The 19,803-nt window shown below is 39.2% G+C and overlaps 1 protein-coding gene across 4 annotated transcripts in view; it reads right to left on the reverse strand.

Moving 5' to 3' along the window:
- NFIA (nuclear factor I A) overlaps positions 1 to 19,803 on the reverse strand; it is a gene marked incomplete at its 3' end in the record, with an annotated part of 387,320 nt that overhangs the window by 143,432 nt on the left and 224,085 nt on the right. For all 4 annotated transcript variants that reach the window (XM_082651779.1, XM_082651780.1, XM_082651778.1 and 1 more), the window contains exon 4: positions 7,718 to 7,792. In XM_082651779.1, the coding sequence (XP_082507905.1) occupies positions 7,718 to 7,792 (75 nt within the window). The remainder of the gene's footprint in view (positions 1 to 7,717; positions 7,793 to 19,803) is intronic.

The following is a 19,803-nucleotide window of genomic DNA, read 5'->3' on the forward strand; positions in this document are numbered from 1 at the left end:
CATTATCTCCTTATCTCCTCCCTCTTGCGTCTCCCTCCCGCCCTCCCTATCCCATCCCTCTAAGTGGTCACAAAGCACCGAACTGATCTTCCTGTGCTATGGGGCTGCTTCCCACTAGCTATCGATTCTGAAATCGATATTTCCAGCACTCAGACTTAGATCCAGCACACAACTGGTACTTAATAAATCTTTGCTGATTGAATAAATGATGGTTACCTATCAGGAGAACACATCTGAGAGGGGTTAAATGTTGCCCAAAGTCACTTGGTAAGGCCAGATCCCCAAATCTGTTATCCTGGACTATTTTATGATACCATTACGCCATCTTGCATATAGATTTTATAAATTATCCAAAGAAAAAATTACCTAGAAAAGATGAGAAATAGACAAATATATGAAAAGAGATCGTGATAACAAAATAGTATGTACATCAAGGTGTTATGTGTTTTGCTTCTCCCTGAGTCAAACCTTTACAATAAAAATGTTCATAGTCTGGTAAATTTAGTAGGAGCTTCAGCTAAGAAAAGAAAACAAGAGGCCCTCTAAATCTTGCTATGAGAACTCACTTCCAGCTCTAACCAGGAAGCCTGTGGGGGTACGAGTGTAACAGAAAGGACAAGACCTTCATGCACAGCATTGGCTGATGGGTCTGCTGATGTCATAAGCTTGTTCTTATCATAGCTCTAATTTCAGCCGACATGGTGGTCATAACACGGCTGACAGAGCCCACACCAAACACAAGGTATATGCACATTTCAATTTGTAGGTAAGGGTGGGAACACCTTCTACTTTACGTGGCTCTTTCTCTAGTGGGTGAGGAGAGTGGGACAGAAAAAAATATCATGTTTGGCCACACATACTGTGAGCCGGGATTCAGAAGAAAGAGTAGTTGACGAAAATTTCTGCTACTTCCAGTTCATTTCATTTGTTGCCAGCTTTACTGTCCAAATATTCACCCCAAATATGTCAAGAAAATTAAAAGAAAAAAAATGATACAACAAAACATCCTTTTGAAGTAATTCAATTTCAGTATTTATTTTGAAAATTTATTGAATTATAGTAGAGGAAACCCACTAAATTAAGCCAGCCAGACTGGTATTTTTCTTCCTAAGAGTATGGCAATATTTATTATTTTACCTCTCCATGAGGGGTTGATTAAAACTAGAAAATAAAACATTTGCAATGTCATAATATATTCAGAATAAGGTGGCTTAGACAGGCAAATGAAAAAATATATAGGGCCAATCAGTATTTTCTATTCCACAATGTAACAGATTTTCTTGAAAAACTGCATTCTGGAGATAGGCATTATGATTTTTTTAAAGGGACTCCTACTCTTTTGTCTGCTGCACACGATACCCTTACTCTGGAAGAGGTGCCATTGACTTCTACAGATAGAAAATGTGTGATGTTCATTTTAAAATTACTAGTAGAGCCTGCTATTGACCATCTAATTATGCCGAGTTCCATTTATAAACATAGCTAACCACTAAGTTTATGGAGACTTTTTGTGCTGCTTTAATAGGATATTGATCGAGAGCATAGTTTGAGTGGACTGCCATTGAATTGTATAATAGCAAACAAGAGGCAAGGTCACAGCCACTGTTCATGCTAGGGCTGCAGTGTATTTTTTATTATAATCTTTTTGTTTCTTCCTTTAATGCTCAAGCCCAAATGGTTTCTTTCGAAAGGAGAGCTTGCGTAAGAATATAACCTTATTTTTAAAAATAATTTCCAGTGCCATGATCAAAGGTGAACCAACAGGCCACCTATTCAGAAAAGAAAGTTTCAAATCTATTCCACAACAGAGACCTAAAATCTGGCAAATAAACAGCATCCCAAAGGACTGGGACATCCGGAATCCCTTATCCTACACCAGTTTCCTCATGAGTCCTTCTCTGCAGGAACGTTTCGTAATTTTCAAGTTTGGGCTTGTCCCTACCAAAGACCTTCGTTTCCTTATTGCACCGTGGAGCTGAGTTAATTCTGTTGTAGTAGCGCCATCACGGCAGGTTAGACTATTGACAATAGTTCCTACTAAATTGCCGGTCAGAAAATCCAAGGGTGTGGATGTGGGCCCCCAGAGACACACAAAGGACCTAGAGACTTCAGAGAGAATTTTACAAATGAACTGCAATCTGGATCTTCATGACAATTCTCGTGTGAGAATCCAGAAAGAGTGCACATTTCTAAGGCAGAAAACAGCCACTAGGGTGCCACCTCATGCCAGGCTGAGGCATATGCCTTGCTCCATTCACTCCCACTCTCCATTGACAAACAACTCGGGAATCCTGTAGCCACCCAGCAGCCTAGCTTTGTGGCAGAGCCAGGACGATTCAGCTGCTGGATTTTAATAGATTCTGCAGCAATGCAACAGGAACCCAAAATCAGTCTGGGTAACTGAGAGTGGTTTTCACACCCAAAGACGCTAAGGCTGGCCACAGTGTGCTGAGAACCCTGGCTTTTCAAAATTCCAGGGCCATGAAATCATACCCAGCCACGAAGTTTACTTAACCCTTGCAGCCAGCTCGGGTGTACAAACCACTGCTAGAAAATTAGAACCCGTCAGGCCAGAGTCACAATGGCCTGTGTGTATTTGCGGTTTTCCTCTTTCCCAGTGAAGTATTTAAGGTTTCAGAGTCACTCCACCAACTTCAAATAAAAGAGTCAGCACTTTAGAAGGATATGGGCAGAAGTAGTGGATTTTTTCGGGAGGATTTTCTGGGTGCATACCAGGAAGGATATTTGACAGCCTCAAAAGCACACACTTTGAGGAAAACACTGGTGCAAAATAAACAAGAGAGGGTGCTGACAGAGAGCTATCTAAGCAGCATCAATTTAGCCACCAGTAGAGTGGGCTCTCTTTGTAGCAACTTCATGGGAAAGAGACCCATCTGAAAATGCTTCTAGAAGGCTTTGTTTTAAAATGCAGCATCATGTAAGAGCCATTTCAACAGATGGTTCCTGTCTCTTTCCTAACAGTCTTATGCTAAAACAACTTTAATGATTCTGAACCTCATCGTTAGCACTTATAAACCCCCTCCCCCAGAGCAGAGAAGACTTCTCTCTCTCTCTGACAACGTGTCTAGTGGTCTGTATGTCGCCCTCCCTCCCCCGGAACAAAGTAATAAATAACTAGAACTACTTTCAGATGGTCCTAGCACATGGGGGAAAAGGTAGGAGGAGAATGAATATACATTTACTTTTATGCTACAGTACTCTCTTTGCTGCTAAGAGAAACAGAACTCTCCTTTCTTGCCTTTCACAGAGCCTGGATGATGCAAAAAATTAAAAGGTAGGCAGGCAGAAGGTAAGGGTAAGAGGGGAATTGGTGGGAGACCGCAGCAGGAGGCCCTGATTCCAACAGCCCCGGGCATCTGAGGAGGATGATTTCATGTCAAGCAACCTTGTCGCCTGACCCTTCACCTCTGAATGTGCAAGGCTAAGCCAGCAGCTTTCTCTTGAGTTTCTTGGCCATGGCCACCCTGTAGTAACACGATTATAATCAACAAACTTAGCACAGTTATTTCAGTGAATCCTCATGAGGAAATACTGAAATAGCATCTCCCTCCTCTATTAAATTTGAAAGGAGGAAAACTAAAAACAGAAATGAACGGGAAACCTCGGGAATGTCAATATTTGTATTAGCAGATTTAAAAACTGAATTCGAAAGATCCAGAAAGAGGGAAAATTTTCAAGCTGAGGCCACCATTAGTGTGAAATTTCTGGGCCACGTATGTGGTCCCAGGTGTGACTGGGGGGACTGGGTGGGGCTGGGACAGACAGGAGGAAGTTAAGAAGAAATGGGCAGCACAGTGGAAGAAATTCTAAGACACTGAGGCCGTTAGAAACATCCAGGTGAGAGGCTAAACTATGAGAAAGAGTAACAAGATCACTTGTTGGGGGAGTGGGAAAAAGAGTAGTAGGAGCGCACGTGATTTGTAAGGAAGTGAGACTATTCCGTATGGTACTGTAATAGTGTAATAATATGATACTGTAATAGCCTATTCCGTATGATACTGTAAAACATTTGTCAAAACACATAGAATGTACAACACAAAGCATGAACCCTAATGTAAACTACAGACTTGAGTTAATAGTGATGTATCAATATCAGCTCACCAATTATAATAAATGTACCACACTGACAAAAGATGTTAATCATAGAGGAAACTGGGGAGGAAGCGATATTGAGAGTCTATTCATTAAAAAAAATCAAACCTGAAAACAAATCCAGGAAAAAAATTGTAATTAAGTATTTTACTTGTTTTGGTTTACCTGAAAATCATGTAAACGTTTTGTTTGATGCACATATTAACAATTGAAAAGTTTATCAACTCTCATAAGAAATGATAATTTAATAAAAGCACAGAATCTTTGGATCGTTTAGTTCTATAATGCAGTTATAGGAGAAGTCATGACAAAAATGTCTACAGGCAGCTAGCTGAGTACAGTAGAGTGAAAAGAGCAAGTTTCTTAACTTTGAGCATCACCGACTCCTTCATCTATAAAAAGGGACAATAACAGCAACCATGGGAGGACTGAATGGTGCCTAGCACAGTGCCTGGTACTTGGTGTCTGCTTGATAAATGCTGGCTACTGTAATTTTTCATAGGTTACATTATGCTCCTACCAGGGCTAACGTCATGCATTTAATCAACTTACATGCCAGTTAGCTTATTTCTATCTCAAGGTTACAGAACGCACCCCAGCCCCACTTATCTGGAAAAAGTGTCCACTGCACCCCTAGAATGGATGCTTGGCTCTTCTAATGTGGGGAGGTGGGCAGCGCCGTAAGGAATGGTTAAGGATTTTGACTCCATCATACGGTCTGAGTGTTACGTCTTTCAGAAAGGTGTGTGGGTGAGGAAACACGAGCTGGGGGACCCTTCCCTCATCAGCCAAGGCAATCTCGAGACACAGACCCTGAACAAACCTGGATTAAAGATCTGGAGGAGGGAGGGGGCTCTGGATGGCAGTTTGGCCAGAAGCCATGGTTGAGCTGACGCAGCCCAGTCCCACTCTTGCCAAACAGTTGCAGTCAGCATGAGGGCATGTGTGAGTGAGTCCTAGAGCCATTACACAGCAGTGTACAGAATCGAAAAGCATTCAAGGGCCGAAGGATGCTCGCTATGCCAGGCATCAGCAACACAGCCCTCTAAACAGGGACAGGAAACAAACCAGGTCCCTCTGTAGATTCAATGTGTGGTCCGGCCATACCCCCTGGCAATCTCGAAGGCAGGTTGAGAATTCCCTTGGCAACCACGTGTGGTAGACTGAATGGAAATCTAGTCAAGTTTGGAACTGATAAGGCTTGGGATATAAGACCTTAAAGGGACACAGAGACAGTGGAAGAAGGATGAGATCCTGGGGATGGTTCTGAGCAGTGAAGGCCTTCACATGCAAACCCCCAGGCCTCAGGACACTGACGGTAATGAAGACTAAATGTACGTATTACAGCAGCAAGGGTAGAATTAAAAAGGTCTTGTGCACCAATCTTAAAAGGGTTTTCTTTTCACTCATTAAGGCTATGATTAGATCCCAGTAAGGGCTCTATGAATGAATATATGCCCCAGTAATGCCATGAGGACAGTTATCCTCTAATACATATACTCTATATTACTCTTATTATTAAAATTGCAAGAAAAATGTACGATGATGATCACCTTTTAAAGATCTTAAAAAAGTAAAAATATATACCTACAAATGCATTTTTATTTGTCTACGGCAAATAACTGGGTCATCGGCTGTGCTAGGGCAGTACGTATCCTCCAAGTTAACAAGGCAATCTTCTCTCCAGCTCGCTGGTTGGTACTCTAAGCACACTTCATCTTATGGCAACAACTTCGCCATTCCAAGTCATACCTCGCTGCTCATAATGCTTCGTTCTTTAGGGTTCTGACCCCTACACCAGCACATCCCAGCATTAACCAAGGGTTCCCGACTGTAGAACTCTAACACCCATGGTTACCTGCCTGCTGTTTTCCCTGTCTAGTCTCAGGTTGTAGATTTCTTCAAGTTCCTTTGGGCTAGTCTAAGAGTACAGATTGCAGTGCTATACAGACTTAGCTTAACTTTTTACCCACTTGTTTGACTTTGGAAAAATGACTTAACTAGACCCTCGATTTAACTCATTTGTAAAAATGAGAGTAATTTCTTAATCTCACATGTTTATTGCAAGGATTAATTTTATGTAACATACATGAAAGCCTAGCACAGTGCTTGGCGGATAGACTCTCCCTCCACCCTCAGATCCCCTGCCCACACCTTGTATCCCACTTTCTGGATTTTTAAGAAATAAGAACAGACAAGAACCTGAGCCTGTGAGATCAGGATGGCTGGGCTTGCTTGACCTGACATCTTGTCATGAGATTGACTTGCTTACTCGGTCAAGCTTGCAAGACTGTAATACAGTGAATGGAGGGTATGAACTTGAAATAAAAATATTTATTTTTACTCCACCTCATTCCACAAAGAATTTGATGCAGCTTGAAACCAATTTCAACAATGTAAATTTTATCCACCAGTGGTATTTTGAAGTTGAAGGGGGATAAAAAATAAAATTTTAGGGCTTCCCTGGTGGCGCAGTGGTTGGGAGTCCGCCTGCCGATGCAGGGGACACGGGTTCGTGCCCCGGTCCGGGAAGATCCCACATGCCGTGGAGTGCCTGGGCCTGTGAGCCATGGCCACTGAGCCTGCGTGTCTGGAGCCTGTGCTCCGCAACGGGAGAGGCCACAACAGTGACAGGCCCACATACCGCAAAATAAATAAATAAATAAATAAAAATAAAATTTTAATATTTAGTATAATTTTCCTTGGTATTGGGACCTAGAACACCATAGTCATTGTAGATACACTTTTTTAATGTTAGCCAGAAACTTTTATTTTAATCCATTAAGCACAATAGGCACAATGCCTAAGGCCTATGATCTTTTCAAGGCCTGCAAAGTTGTTTGAAGTGTGATGAAAATTATTATTATTAGTTTTTTGAAGTATAATTGATGTATGACATTATGTTAGTTTCAGGGGTAATATAGGTAGGGTTTTAAATAAAAACAAAGATGTTTTTGTGGGTAATATAGGTAGGGTTTTAAATAAAAACAAAGATGTTTTTGTGGGTAATATAGGTATGGTTTTAAATAAAAACAAAGAGTGTGTGTGTGGGGGGGTGTGTGTGTTTACATGGGGTGGAGGGAGGGAGAGGGAGAATCCTATACTTTCTCCTTGGACTGTCTGGATTATGTCATAGCAAAAATACAATCAATGACCCTTTGATCAATGGAACAGGGTGGTGACAGGTACTCTTAATTCACTGTTGTTGGTGATTATTGACAAGCTGGTAATGATCATGCTGCACGGTGTCACTCATGCTAAGGGCATTAGCATTCTTTAAAGGTCAAAAACAAATTCTTTTAAAACTCAGAATTTCTTAGAAATCCAGGAAGCCTCAATTTTTTTAAAACAGGTTCACGCTATAGACTAGGGACTATGTGAGACACTCAGGATTTCAGTTCTTTCCCTGTGTCTCACATTAAAATGATATTAATTTTTCCTGACTTAAATTCTTGGCTGTCAAACAAACTACGTGGCAAAATTCTTCCAGTGGGAGTATGAAAAGGAGATTCTGAAAGGTATTTATGTCTTTAGGAGGCCTAGGCAAAAGGTAAGCACAAACCCAAGGCAAATCTGTACCAAATCAAAGCAAAATTATACTTACTCTGTGACACTCTTACTAGCTCAGTCACACTAAAAACCCCTGATGTGACAAAACTGTCCTGGAAGCCCAAATGTCCTGGGGAAACAAAAACAAAAGAAGCGAAGTGTCATAAATAGAAGACATCTGACAAGAGAATTTCAAATATTAGTTTCATTGTGATCAAAAAATGTGAAGTGTAATTTCATATTCTGCTCTAGTTAGAGTCACGTAGGAGGGTAGAGTCATTTAGTTACGTAGATGGTTTTTTGGTTTGAATCTTTGAATCTGGAGCTTATGGAAAGCTACGACACAACAACTGGGTGATTTTTGAAATGGTTAAAAAAAAAAGTTCAACAGGAAATCTGAAACAAAAGACGATTTAAAATAAATGGTTACCTTGGCTGACCTCTGAGACCTTCACAACCGGGATGAAAACAGCCTACCTAAGAATCAGCTAGGATAGCTAAATTCCCTAACAGTTTTTAAACACTGTTCTCTAAAGAAACATCTGATCGGGATTAGCTATCCATTCCTTCAAACCAAACAAGATTTAAAGATGTTCCCCCTTCATTTCTACAGGCACCATAGCGTGAATCCTTAAGAAGTCAGACTGCAAAAGACAAGCCCCAACCCTTGAAACATAAACACAAATTCTTCTGAGCACAAATAAAACTTTATATTTGTTTTGAGACAAGAGTTTTTTGTGGAGGGGTGGGTTGAACCTTATTTTTTGAGAAAAGATAATAAATTAATTGTTCAAAATGACTTACTCTTTGATTTCTGTATCTGCTTTATTTTTGCTGGATATAATTTCCTTTAAGATATCTGATATTACATCTAATTGTCAACTGCTTATTTATTTTTATGGTATATACAGGAACATATTTATAAATGGCAAGGAATACATAATTTATGAATGTCATTTCCCTCTCTGCCTCCAAAGTCTTCTGATTCTGAGTCTCACAGGTAGCATCTAGTTGAGGGATCTGTTTATAGGGCTAGTGTAATCTGCTTTAAAATTAGGGTCAAGGAAAAGTAGTGGGCTGAAGGGATTTTTTTTTAAAATGAGTGTTCTTTGAAATAAGAAACATACTTTTAAGAAACGCAATGTAAGAAATACGACTAGTCTGAATGTACAACAAACAATCAATAAATAAGATTTATGTTATTGATAAAAGCAAGATTTCACCCACTACTAAAAGGAAGCAAGTTTACCTGTGGCATAGTTTATGCACCAATAAATTTGTTAAATATCATGCACATAAACACATGCAAAAAAAATCACCATGCTTTGTAGAATTATAAAGGGACCTACAAATTATTCTTTTTCTTTTGGTTACATTGGACTTTTGCATAAGAAACATGTTTTGGCTGAGAATTAAAAGACAATTTTCAGTCAATTTTGATATCAAACATACAATCTATGATATTTTAGATGAAGCGGCTCTTTTTTAGAATATACAATAATCATAACTTGCTTTTTTAAAATAAAATGGCACGATGTGTGGTGACGGATGTTAACTGGACTTTATTGGGCTGATCATTTCGCAGTACATACAAATTCAATCACTGTGTTGTACACTTGAAACTCATAGAATGTGTATGCCAATTATATCTTAATAAAAAAAAGAAAAACAGAATCATGTATATATACCACAATTTTTTAAAAAGGCAAAATTCATTTGAAGAAGGGCCTAAGAAATTTCACCTCTTAAAACAACCCACACCCAGGTATTTAGTTGACTTCTACTTGGTAAGTGCCTGAGGTGTTGTCTCTTGGGTTAAAAGAACTGAGAAGTAAAAATAAATAAATAAATAAACAAGCAAATAAATAAATAAATATTTCTAACAAAGTCTTGGCAAAACAGCACAATATCTCTTTCTACTGTGACAATGTTAACATCACATTTATCCCACAGACCATAACAAAGGAAATCCAACCACAACGTACATTAAGTTTGACTTAAGACCCATATAACAATAGCAAGGAAATTCAGAACTGAGTGGGAAAATCTGGGTTGATCTCCAGCTCTTGCTCATCTCTGTCTGCGTCACTTGCTTGCGGGCTGATACTTGTTTCAGTTCCAACCTGTGAAATTCCTTATTTTAAGGATGACTTAAAATGAATTTCTGAACAGAGTGAATGTGAACGTACTTTAATCCTGCCACCGGAAAAAGCAACCAATCTATTTTGAAAACTTAGTTTCGTTTAGCATAAGGACTTGGGAGGGGGAAACCTGAGTGTTCATCCATTCAAACCATCATCCTCTCCGGATTGTTCCTTTTCTTTTGTCCACCTCTTAAATACTGGTGTTCTCCAGCATCTGTACTCATCTCTCCTTATATATATATTCCCTATGTTATTTTCTTTATTTCCATGATATCAGCTACCAAGCCTGACTGTGATATTTGTGAAACTAGAAAAATGTTTGCTTGCTTCACCACTGTATTTAATACTTGGGACACAGCAGTTAGTAAGTACATATTTGTTGAATCAGTGCATGAATGAATCTATAGGCCAATGACTCTCAAATCTTTATCTTTTGCCAAGATCTCTCTCCTGGGCTCCAAACCCATAAATCAAAATGTTTATTAGATATTTCTATCCAGATAGCCCACGGGTATCCTCAGACCAAACATGTCCAAAGCCGAGTTCCTTTTCTTCTCTCCAAAAACCTGTTCTTACTCTTTTGAATTCCCTACTTCAATGAACCATCCACTGTTCACCTCATTTTCTGTTTGGTGTCATCCCTGAATCTCGCCTCTTACAAACACTCATGTCCAACCAATCTCCACTGATTCCATTTCATACTGTTTCTTCACTCCATGTATATCTCCATCTCTCCCTTCCAACTGTGGCCCTGGCTCTTCCTACTTCTCACCAGCATGATAGGACAATCTCCTACATTCTCTGTCATCAGTCTTGGCTTCTCCTCTCATCTGCTCCCCACTCTGCAGCCAGAGCTGTCTCCCTGATGGGCAAATCTGGTGATTTATTCAGCAAATACTTCTTGAGCACCTCCCGTGTGCCAGGCATTGGGCCAAGGGCTTGAGACACAGTCCCTACCTTCAGGAAATTTACAGTCTAGGATTAGACACAGCTGAAAATCTAAAACAAATGAATTATTTTTAAAATTATAAAGGGAATAAATAATATGAAGGAAACAAATAAGAAAAACTTTAGAAACAGTGGCCAGGGAAGGTCTCTCTTAAGAGCTGACATCTGAAAGATACTAAGGAGACAGCCCGGAAAAGAAGGAGGAAGAGCTCTTAAGGCAGAGGGACTGGCATGTTCAAAGGCCCTGAGGTAGAAAAGAACAAGGTGTTGAGGAATCTGAGATAAACGCAATGTGTTCAGAGCTCACTGTCCTGTCAGAAATCTTGCAAGAGCCCCACAGAGTGTTCAGGGTTTAGTACAAACTCCTTCACGTGGCGTACGACCTCCACACCCCCTCCGTTTTCCTCTTCAGGCTCATTTTCTATCTCTTGTCTTTCTCTTCCAGCCCTACCTCTTGGCCGAAAGGAATACATGCTCCTCCCTGAAATGCCTTGTCCTTCATACCCTTTGTTTGTCCACCTCCTACTTGTCCTTTAAATCTCAGCTTTGTTGTCATCTCTATCAAAAACCTTCCTGGTTACCCCCACTGCTGGCGAAGACTTCTTTTCTCTTTTCTCAATATTCTCCTGGTGTACTAGGCTCTAACCTAGGACTTAGCACACTGAATTGTAATTTCGTCTTTTTCTCACATTAGACTGTGAGCCCTCTGTGGGGAGAGAGTGCATCTTTTGCGTCTCCAGCCCTTCAGGTCCTAACTCAGTGTCTGGTATGCAGTACGCACTCCAGACATGCCTCTGAATGAACACAACTCAAATTGGGTTCAATATGCTTTCTTTCCTTTTTTATAAAAACGTTAACAGAACTTCTTATTTCTGTCTCTTTTTCTCTCTCACCTCTAGCAATGAAATCAAGCCAACGTGCACCTAAAAACTATTAAAATAAACTATCAAAATAGTTCCTCCCAACTAAACAGGACAAGGACAGGATGGGCAAACCACTTAGACAAAGCTTCCAATCGAGATGGTGCTATCAGTTTCCCTGATGAGAAATGTCTGGGGTTGTCCTAGTGTTGTGATTATGGTTAATATTTTTGGGAGACCAAATAAAAACACAGATAAAGGGCAGCGTTATATAATGGACATAAGGGGCGGATCTAGTCCCACACTAAAGCTAGGATTTTGTGTCACCCTGAAAGTCACTGCAAAAATAACAATTGGATCCTCCTTTCCCTTCCAGCAACCTGCCTCCTAAAGCCATTTTAATAGAATATGTGTAATTTAGAAGATGAAATATATGTCAAGGTACAATAACCAGAAAAATAACAATAAAGAGTAGAATTACTTCACAAACTCTGAAGCCACCATCCCTTTACAGTATCATGAGATTATCAGATTGCCTTGACTATTTCATGTTTATAATAAGTCCCCAAGGAAAGGCCAGTGTAAACACTCCATGTAACTTTAAATGACTATGAAACTGGTTTTGTTCCTTCACCAATTATTTGGAAACCCAGTGATGAACTCTAGAAGAAGATAGCAACGAGAAATGAAACCTAAGAAATGATGGAAAAAATGACACAGCTAGCGTAATTACTAAGCAAACCTGAGCAGATTAGTATTTCGTTCTTACTAACACAAACCAAATCACAAAAATGACTTTCAGGGAAATAACACCCATCCTGATGTTCTACTTTATTGCAAGATGAGAGAAAAACAGAAAAGGCAATAAAAAGGCAAATTCAAGTACGTAATTCAGAATTCAGACGTTAGCATTAAAAGATCTTCAGATAGAAAGCTGATTAAACATTCCCAAAAGGTCCCAAGATTTATGTTTTGAATAGGGCCTCTCAGAAATGAATGCAAAACATATACTTTCATTAAGTATGTCTCAGGTGAAAAGCCAGACTGCACACTGATCTGACTCTCTCCAATTCTGAACTACTGTTCAGGAGTAATTGCATAGGACATTGAAATAAGGAGCAGATTCTTTCTCATTTTAGATAAAATGGCTAAAATAGTTCCCTCACTGAAGTCTTGTTCAATGAATTTCCAATTACAGCACAGGTTTCAATACCTGGAGTCAGTCATACTCACAGTGGGGAGAGATTAGGCTTTCCAGAGAGGCAGAAATATAAAAAGCTAAATTCTGTTATGGGTGGTTAGAAGAAGCATCTCTCTTTACCTTGATGATATCAGCAGTTATTATGGAAAATGCCATTATATGGGAACCAAATCTTATCTCATGAAGGGACTGCACATCTATCTACCTCTTAAAGGAAAAAAAGTTCGATTTGCAGAGACACAGGTAACCTTGCAGAACCTTCACATGTTGGGGAAGGAACAGACAAACCATCTGGAGGGCTGGTCTTTAAAGAAAGTTGAAATGCCCATGAAACAGAGTTAATGTATCTGAGGAGGAAAGTTTATACATGAGGTGGTATGTTTGTTTGTCCTGTTGAAAGAGCAAAAGCTCTCAGCTCTAAATTATCAACCTCATCTGGCCAGTAGATGTAGGCCAACTGCAGTTCACAGGTCATTTCACCACAAAGAATGTACAGCCTGCCTTCCGTATAGGGGGTTCAGAATCTGTGGATACTGAGGGCCAACTGTGCCATTTTACACAAGGAACTTGAGCATCTGAGCATTCTGGTATCCACGACGGTCCTGGAACCAACATCCACGCATATGGAGGGACGAGTGTATCTCTAGTCTGTTCTCCCACGGTAAACATGGTCCCGTCACTGGTAAGCCAGGCCAATGTCTGGGACTTTTCATGCTTGGGTCTGGGCTCCTCAAAGAGAAAAGAGCTCCCTCAATGTCAGGCCATCTACATTCCATAAGTACTTGGGACTGTCTGTGACATGAAGACCCTGAGCTAAATCCCAAAGACATTGCTCTCACAGAACTCACGTTCTCCTGCTCCTAAAGAAAAGTTGACCTCATCAACTGTTCCTCCCTGGAATTTTCATTCCTCCTTCGGTGAACTCCCCATTGGCTTATGAGCCGCGTGAAGCGAGGGAACGTGGCTCCTTCCTCTTCCCCGTCCCCCCAGTTCAGTCCATACTTAGCAGCTGTGCTCAATCAATACTGTTGAGTAGACCTTCAGCTTGACGTGCCTTCTGTCATAGGCTCTTTCTCTTTATTTGACAGTGATTTGTTTTCCTGTTGCCCTTCAGCACTCCTACAACAAACCAGGTGAGAGCAGGCTGTGTCTCCTGATCTGATGATGCCCACAGGGCCCAGCACAATCTCTGCTTCTAGGTGTGTAATGAATATTGATTCAGTGATTCAGATGAGCGCCTTGAGATACCCTCATTTAGTAGCCCTTTAAAGCACAATGTAAATTATTTTAGCTTACGTCCAGTCACATTTTCCTTCTATACTTGTATTTTGGAGTATCTTAGAAAACAGGTTGTTGTTTTTTTTTAAGGTGGGGTGGAGGTATATTTCTACTGATCCATTAAGCCCGAATTTTAATAGTTTGGTCTGCAGACAAAGACAGAGCCCATGGGATGGGAAAGCAATAAGACAGAGGAAGCTGGGACTCTGAATGATGGTGTGAAGTGGAACCCCCCTGCCAACTTAGCCTGTCATCTGGAACAATTACAAAAAGAAAAATAGATTTTAATGTACTTTAACCACGTATTTTTTTGGTCTCTGTTATAGCAGCCTAGTACTTAACCTAACCAACATAAGTGCCAGTCTTTCCCTTTTGAATTGAAAGTGCTACAAATTAGCAGCCCAAGGGCCAACTTCAGTCTGCAAACACATTTTGCTTGGCTAGCAGAGTACTAATTTTTTTTTTTCTTTTTTTTTTTTGCATACAAAGGTTTTTAAACTGAGAGCGAGCTTACAAATATACCACACTCCCCAATACTCTTTATTGTATTTTATTTATTTAAGTGTTCTGTAAGGCCCTTCTAGGCAAAGAAATTTGTGACGCCAGCTAGGTATCTTTTCTCCACTTTAATCTACTAGCACAATAGGGAGAGAATGCATGGATGGTTGGTGTGTTTTGTCTGATAATAAAGCCATCAGTATTTCATGATTTCTTCGAGAGTTAAGTTTAGATTTCTTAGCTAGGTATTTAAAGCCCTTCAAAATCTGGCCTCTAATACACCTTCTCAGCATTTCAGGTAGTAGTTCCAATACCACCCAAATACATACTCTCTGTGTTGCAGCCAAGATGTCCCACCTGCTCTTCTCCAAATACTGATATGTTCCATCCTCCATATCAGGGTTCATATCAGCACTTCCCAAACCGTGCTATGTAGAATAGTCCCCCAAAATGCTCTACCACAAACGAATTAAAAACAAAGACACAAATACATATTAAATAAAGATTTCCACAGTAAAATAAGTTCAGAAAACATTATCACACCCACCCTTGGAGAATGATGAGGAAAAATTACATATTAAAGCCTCTGAAAGTTCCTGCAATAAACAAACTTTCTTAATATCATTTAACTCACGATTTCCTAAATACTTTGACAAGGATACCATTTGTTTTTTGGCAAATGTTGTTCTGTTAATACACTATTCTGCTCCTTTTCCTATTTTCCCCATTTGGTTTATGTACCAATGTGCCAAGGGGAAAGCAGAATCTGAACTCTCTGAGCTTATTAATTAACACATTTAAGGCAAGGCTCAAGGATATTCCACGTCTTAACTTGCAATCACTTTAAAATATCTACATTAGGGAAATGGATCAAGCTGGTAACAGGTATTATAAAGTTAAGCTACCTAGCTGAAAAATTTTTCCATAGAACAACTCTAGGTAGCATTAATTTTCATCAAAACCATAGCTTTCATTTATTCAGTATTTACTACGTGTTTGGCACTCTGCTAAACACTTTAGTCATATTAGCTCTAATTCTTCCTGCAACTCTGTGTAGTTGGCAATATTCTGATTTTACAGAAAAGGAAGCTTAAGCTCAATGAGGTTGACTTGCCTAAGGTCACACAGCTAGTGGCAGAATTAGGATTAGAACACAGGTTTGTTATCTTTATATAATGAATTTTATTGCATTTTAATCCAACAAATATAATGCTAGAGACTTGATTATCCAATCTAGCCCAGAGGCCTTATCACATCTTTTTACCAATTCCTGCAGTCAATAAGGGAAGAGTAGTATTTCATTAAATTAAATTTCATGGTTCGACTTTACATAAAGAGGGTTTATGAATCTGAGTTACAAGTGATTAAGCATTTAATTAAAGGACTATGTCTAATAGATATCAAAACGCTTAAATAAAAAGTGAAAAAAGATTTTTACCTATTTGTATGTTTAGAAATACTGGATGCATGACATCACAGAATGAACTGGAAATGAAGGGATCTTAAAGATCATTAGTAATGGAGTAATCATTGTGTCATAAAGAATTTTAGACTAATAAAATAATGAGGTTTGGTTTTTAAAAAATAATTCATTAATATGTTTGCCTTCCTATAACTTCACCTCATTAGCCCCTGGAACAGGCAGAATAAATGTAATCTCCCTTCCATTTTGCTACCCTTCAAATATATGAAGACAGTCCCTGAGCCCCGCTCTCTCCCCCAGGCTAAACATTCTTCCTTTCATTCTTTTGTCATGTCAGCAAATTAATTTTCCCGTTGCCCCTAAACATTTAGAATTATACATATATTATACCTATAATAAGCAGAAATAGATATTTTGCAAGTGGACCCAGCTACAAATTAGCTTTGTACAAGAACAGAGAAACACTTGCTTTAGGGAATTTTTTTTCAAAGCACCGTAAAAAAAACAAATTTTTGCTTCATGTTAGAAAAAGTAAGTTCCAGTATATTAGCATAATAAGATTAGTATTTTATAAATATTTGAAAATTAATGTTTTGTTTTGTTTTCTGTGTGTGTGGTACGCGGGCCTCTCACTGTTGTGGCCTCTCCCGTTGCGGAGCACAGGCTCCGGATGCGCAGGCTCAGCAGCCGTGGCTCACGGGCCCAGCCGCTCCGCGGCATGTGGGATCTTCCCGGACCGGGGCACGAACCCGTGTCCCCTGCATCGGCAGGCGGACTCCCAACCACTGCACCACCAGGGAAGCCCAATGTTGTTATTTTTAATGCATCATAAACTTAAAAGTATTTCATAATTAACCTGGTTTTGAACTAAAAGGGGTTTTTAAGCAACCTTATTGTTTCTATGTTCTGAATCAAAGTTTTCTCTAAACTTGGACAGTAACAACTGTTAATCTGCAAACAGATCAAGCTATTTGTAATAGCTTCAGTGTCTGCTTATAAACTCTTACATATACTAGAGAAAAAAAAAAGGAAATGCATTCTCTGAATACATCAGAAACTGATTATCTTAAATGAAACAGACATGAAACTGTATCACCCGAGGGCTACCCTGGTTTATGGATGTAAAACAGAAAAAAAAAAAAATTAATGCCCATCATTCTGTTCTTCCTTTTTAGGTTTAATTCTCATTGCTGTGAAAACATTCACAGAGAGCCCTCTTTGCTAAACCACCTGAGGACACATGCAATGACAAGGAAAGAAGATGACCAGGGGCCATGTGCTAATTTTAAGACACTTAACACTGATTTTGGTTCAGCAAGGATGGAAAGAAAAATCATTGATGAACTGAAGCAATATATTTTAAAAGAATTCTTGCAATGACTTGTCCAAGACTACAAAAAGAAAAAAAAAATTACAAATAGGTAGGTCCCATTTTCTAAATATATAATAAAATTAGTTAATGTTTAGAACCACAAAATACAAAGAGCTTCCACCCTTTTTAAAGTCATTTTTTTGTGCAATTCCTACTCACCCAGCAATTACTTAGCTACTGATGCCATAATTCACAGCATTTATTAAATTATAGGATCTATATTATACATTTCTGCAGATACCACGGCATGCCACAAATTGTGCAGGCCACTAGACTTTGAAGTTCGCTGGCTCAGCACAAACACAAAGTGTTTTAGAAGTAGCAGAAAATTCTTTTTGAAATATAACAGAATGAATTAGACTGTTCAGGCCATGTCGTGTTAGCACAATGGGGGAACACTTTTAAGACTTTAAAGTCATGTAATACAATTCTAGCCTGGATTTTTCTTGTTAGAAAAAGTAGAATGGGAGTGATTGGAAGAGAAAAGGGCCAATATTTGACAACAGAAATCAGCATAACCTTTTAACTGCAGCAGCCATGGGTGACTGCCCTTTGACCTTGAAAGATTATGTGGGATTTCAATGACAACAGCTGGAAGTGAGCATGTGTGAATGGAGAACACAGATCTGAGGCCTGGTACAAAAGGCTGCACAATCTCTGCCCAGATCAGAGTGCTGATTAGAAATTGTTTCCTGGTCCTGGCTTAATAGAGTGTGATAATGAAAGTTTTTTTTTTTTAATTCTTCCAGCAAGAAATCATTGGTAGATTTCTTCCATACCTACTCTCCCCCTTCAGCCCCTCAAATCTTCTGGGCTTCTATTTATAACAGCCCCATCTTTCTTAAGGACATAGTTAAAAACAAAACTTTGTTTCACAAGATACCTCTCACAGACAAAATTTCTTTAAGTTCCTGACTTCTTTTCCTGAGTTTTAAAATAACCTCTGGCATTTCACGCAGGGTATCATTATTTTTTGTTTAAGGATCTGTCATACATACACACACACACACACACACACACACACACACACACACCCCACACACATGCACACACAGACACAACTTAAATGAGAGTTCAGTGAAAGCAGGAACTGTATCTATCTCATCTTTTTAATTCCGCCATTTATACAGTGATTAGCATATGGTGGGTCCTCACTATATGTATGACAATGGAACACAGAAATGAAGTATTTATTCTTATCCATTTATTCTTTTTATTCTTCTTGGGATATAAAGGTAGGTTCCCACACAAACATTTAATAATATCACCTTTTTCTTCAACAATTTTTACATATAAATTAGCAGTTTTTTGTTACATCTTTAGGTATGTTTACTCAACAAGAATTTATGAAAAAGATGAGTTAATTACTTCCTTTCAAAGATAAGGTAACTTAACTTAGTAGATATAGAGATTTGACTGCTTGGTGAATGTGGTCATTTTGATCCATAAGACTCTCAATGAATGACATTCATTGAGCTGAAATGTACATAAACTGATGCAGGTGCAATCTCAAATTTCTATGCGGAATCCCCATACTTGCTGACATTGTTCTGAAACCACCCGAACGATGCCACATGATTACTGAAAGGACACTGAGTTATGACTCATTTATGTTGTTTTGGTTTTACCATACACTCTATCTTACCTTCCATTGCTCTGGATTTTGCTAATTTCTCTAGCTCTGGATTTTGCTAATGACTCTAGTTTCTACATCAAATGAGCAACTCCTTAGCTTCAGTAGAAGGGAGCCTTTCCTTTATGCAAATAATACCCTGACTTGGGCAAAAACCAACCTGGCTGTGCAGCGTGAGACAAGCAGAGGCTGGTGAAATTGACTTCCAAAGCAGACATGCGTTGTCTGCCTACATCCTTCTATAGCAACTCTAGATGTTATTCCAAACAAGCCACGGGACAGATTGTTTTTCAGAACAGACCGAATCCATTTGCTGTTTCAAAATTCTATAAACAGAGTATTAAGGAATTCAATTCCCACAGCAACTATATGGGCGTTGGCTTCAGTTTTATGGGAGTTTCTGCCAAGCTCACATACTTGTAGAACTATTGGTTTAGAGTGTCCTTTGCAACCCAGAGCAGGAGGGATCATTGTTTGTGATCTCAGTTCACTTTAAGGACTGGGTCTTGCTGGTGACAGGTACACATGATAAATGTTCCAGAAGCCTGACCTAATTTCCCTTGAAGTGAGTGTTTTGCTAAGAACATTCCCTCAAAGTGTCAGCTTGCAACCAAGGATTCAAACCTGCCAGTGTCCATTCTTCTTAGCGAGTTATTACCATTGCTTTGAAAGTTCACTCAAAAGGAAGCTAATTCTGCCTCACTTATCAAGCTTCTTCGAACTTACTTTTGCACTTAAATAAGTTATATATTTAATGTAAAGTAAGTAATTATCAAACATACTC

Source organism: Grampus griseus, assembly GCF_964374135.1.
Source record: "Grampus griseus genome assembly, chromosome: 1".
In the NCBI taxonomy this organism is placed as follows: domain Eukaryota; kingdom Metazoa; phylum Chordata; class Mammalia; order Artiodactyla; family Delphinidae; genus Grampus; species Grampus griseus.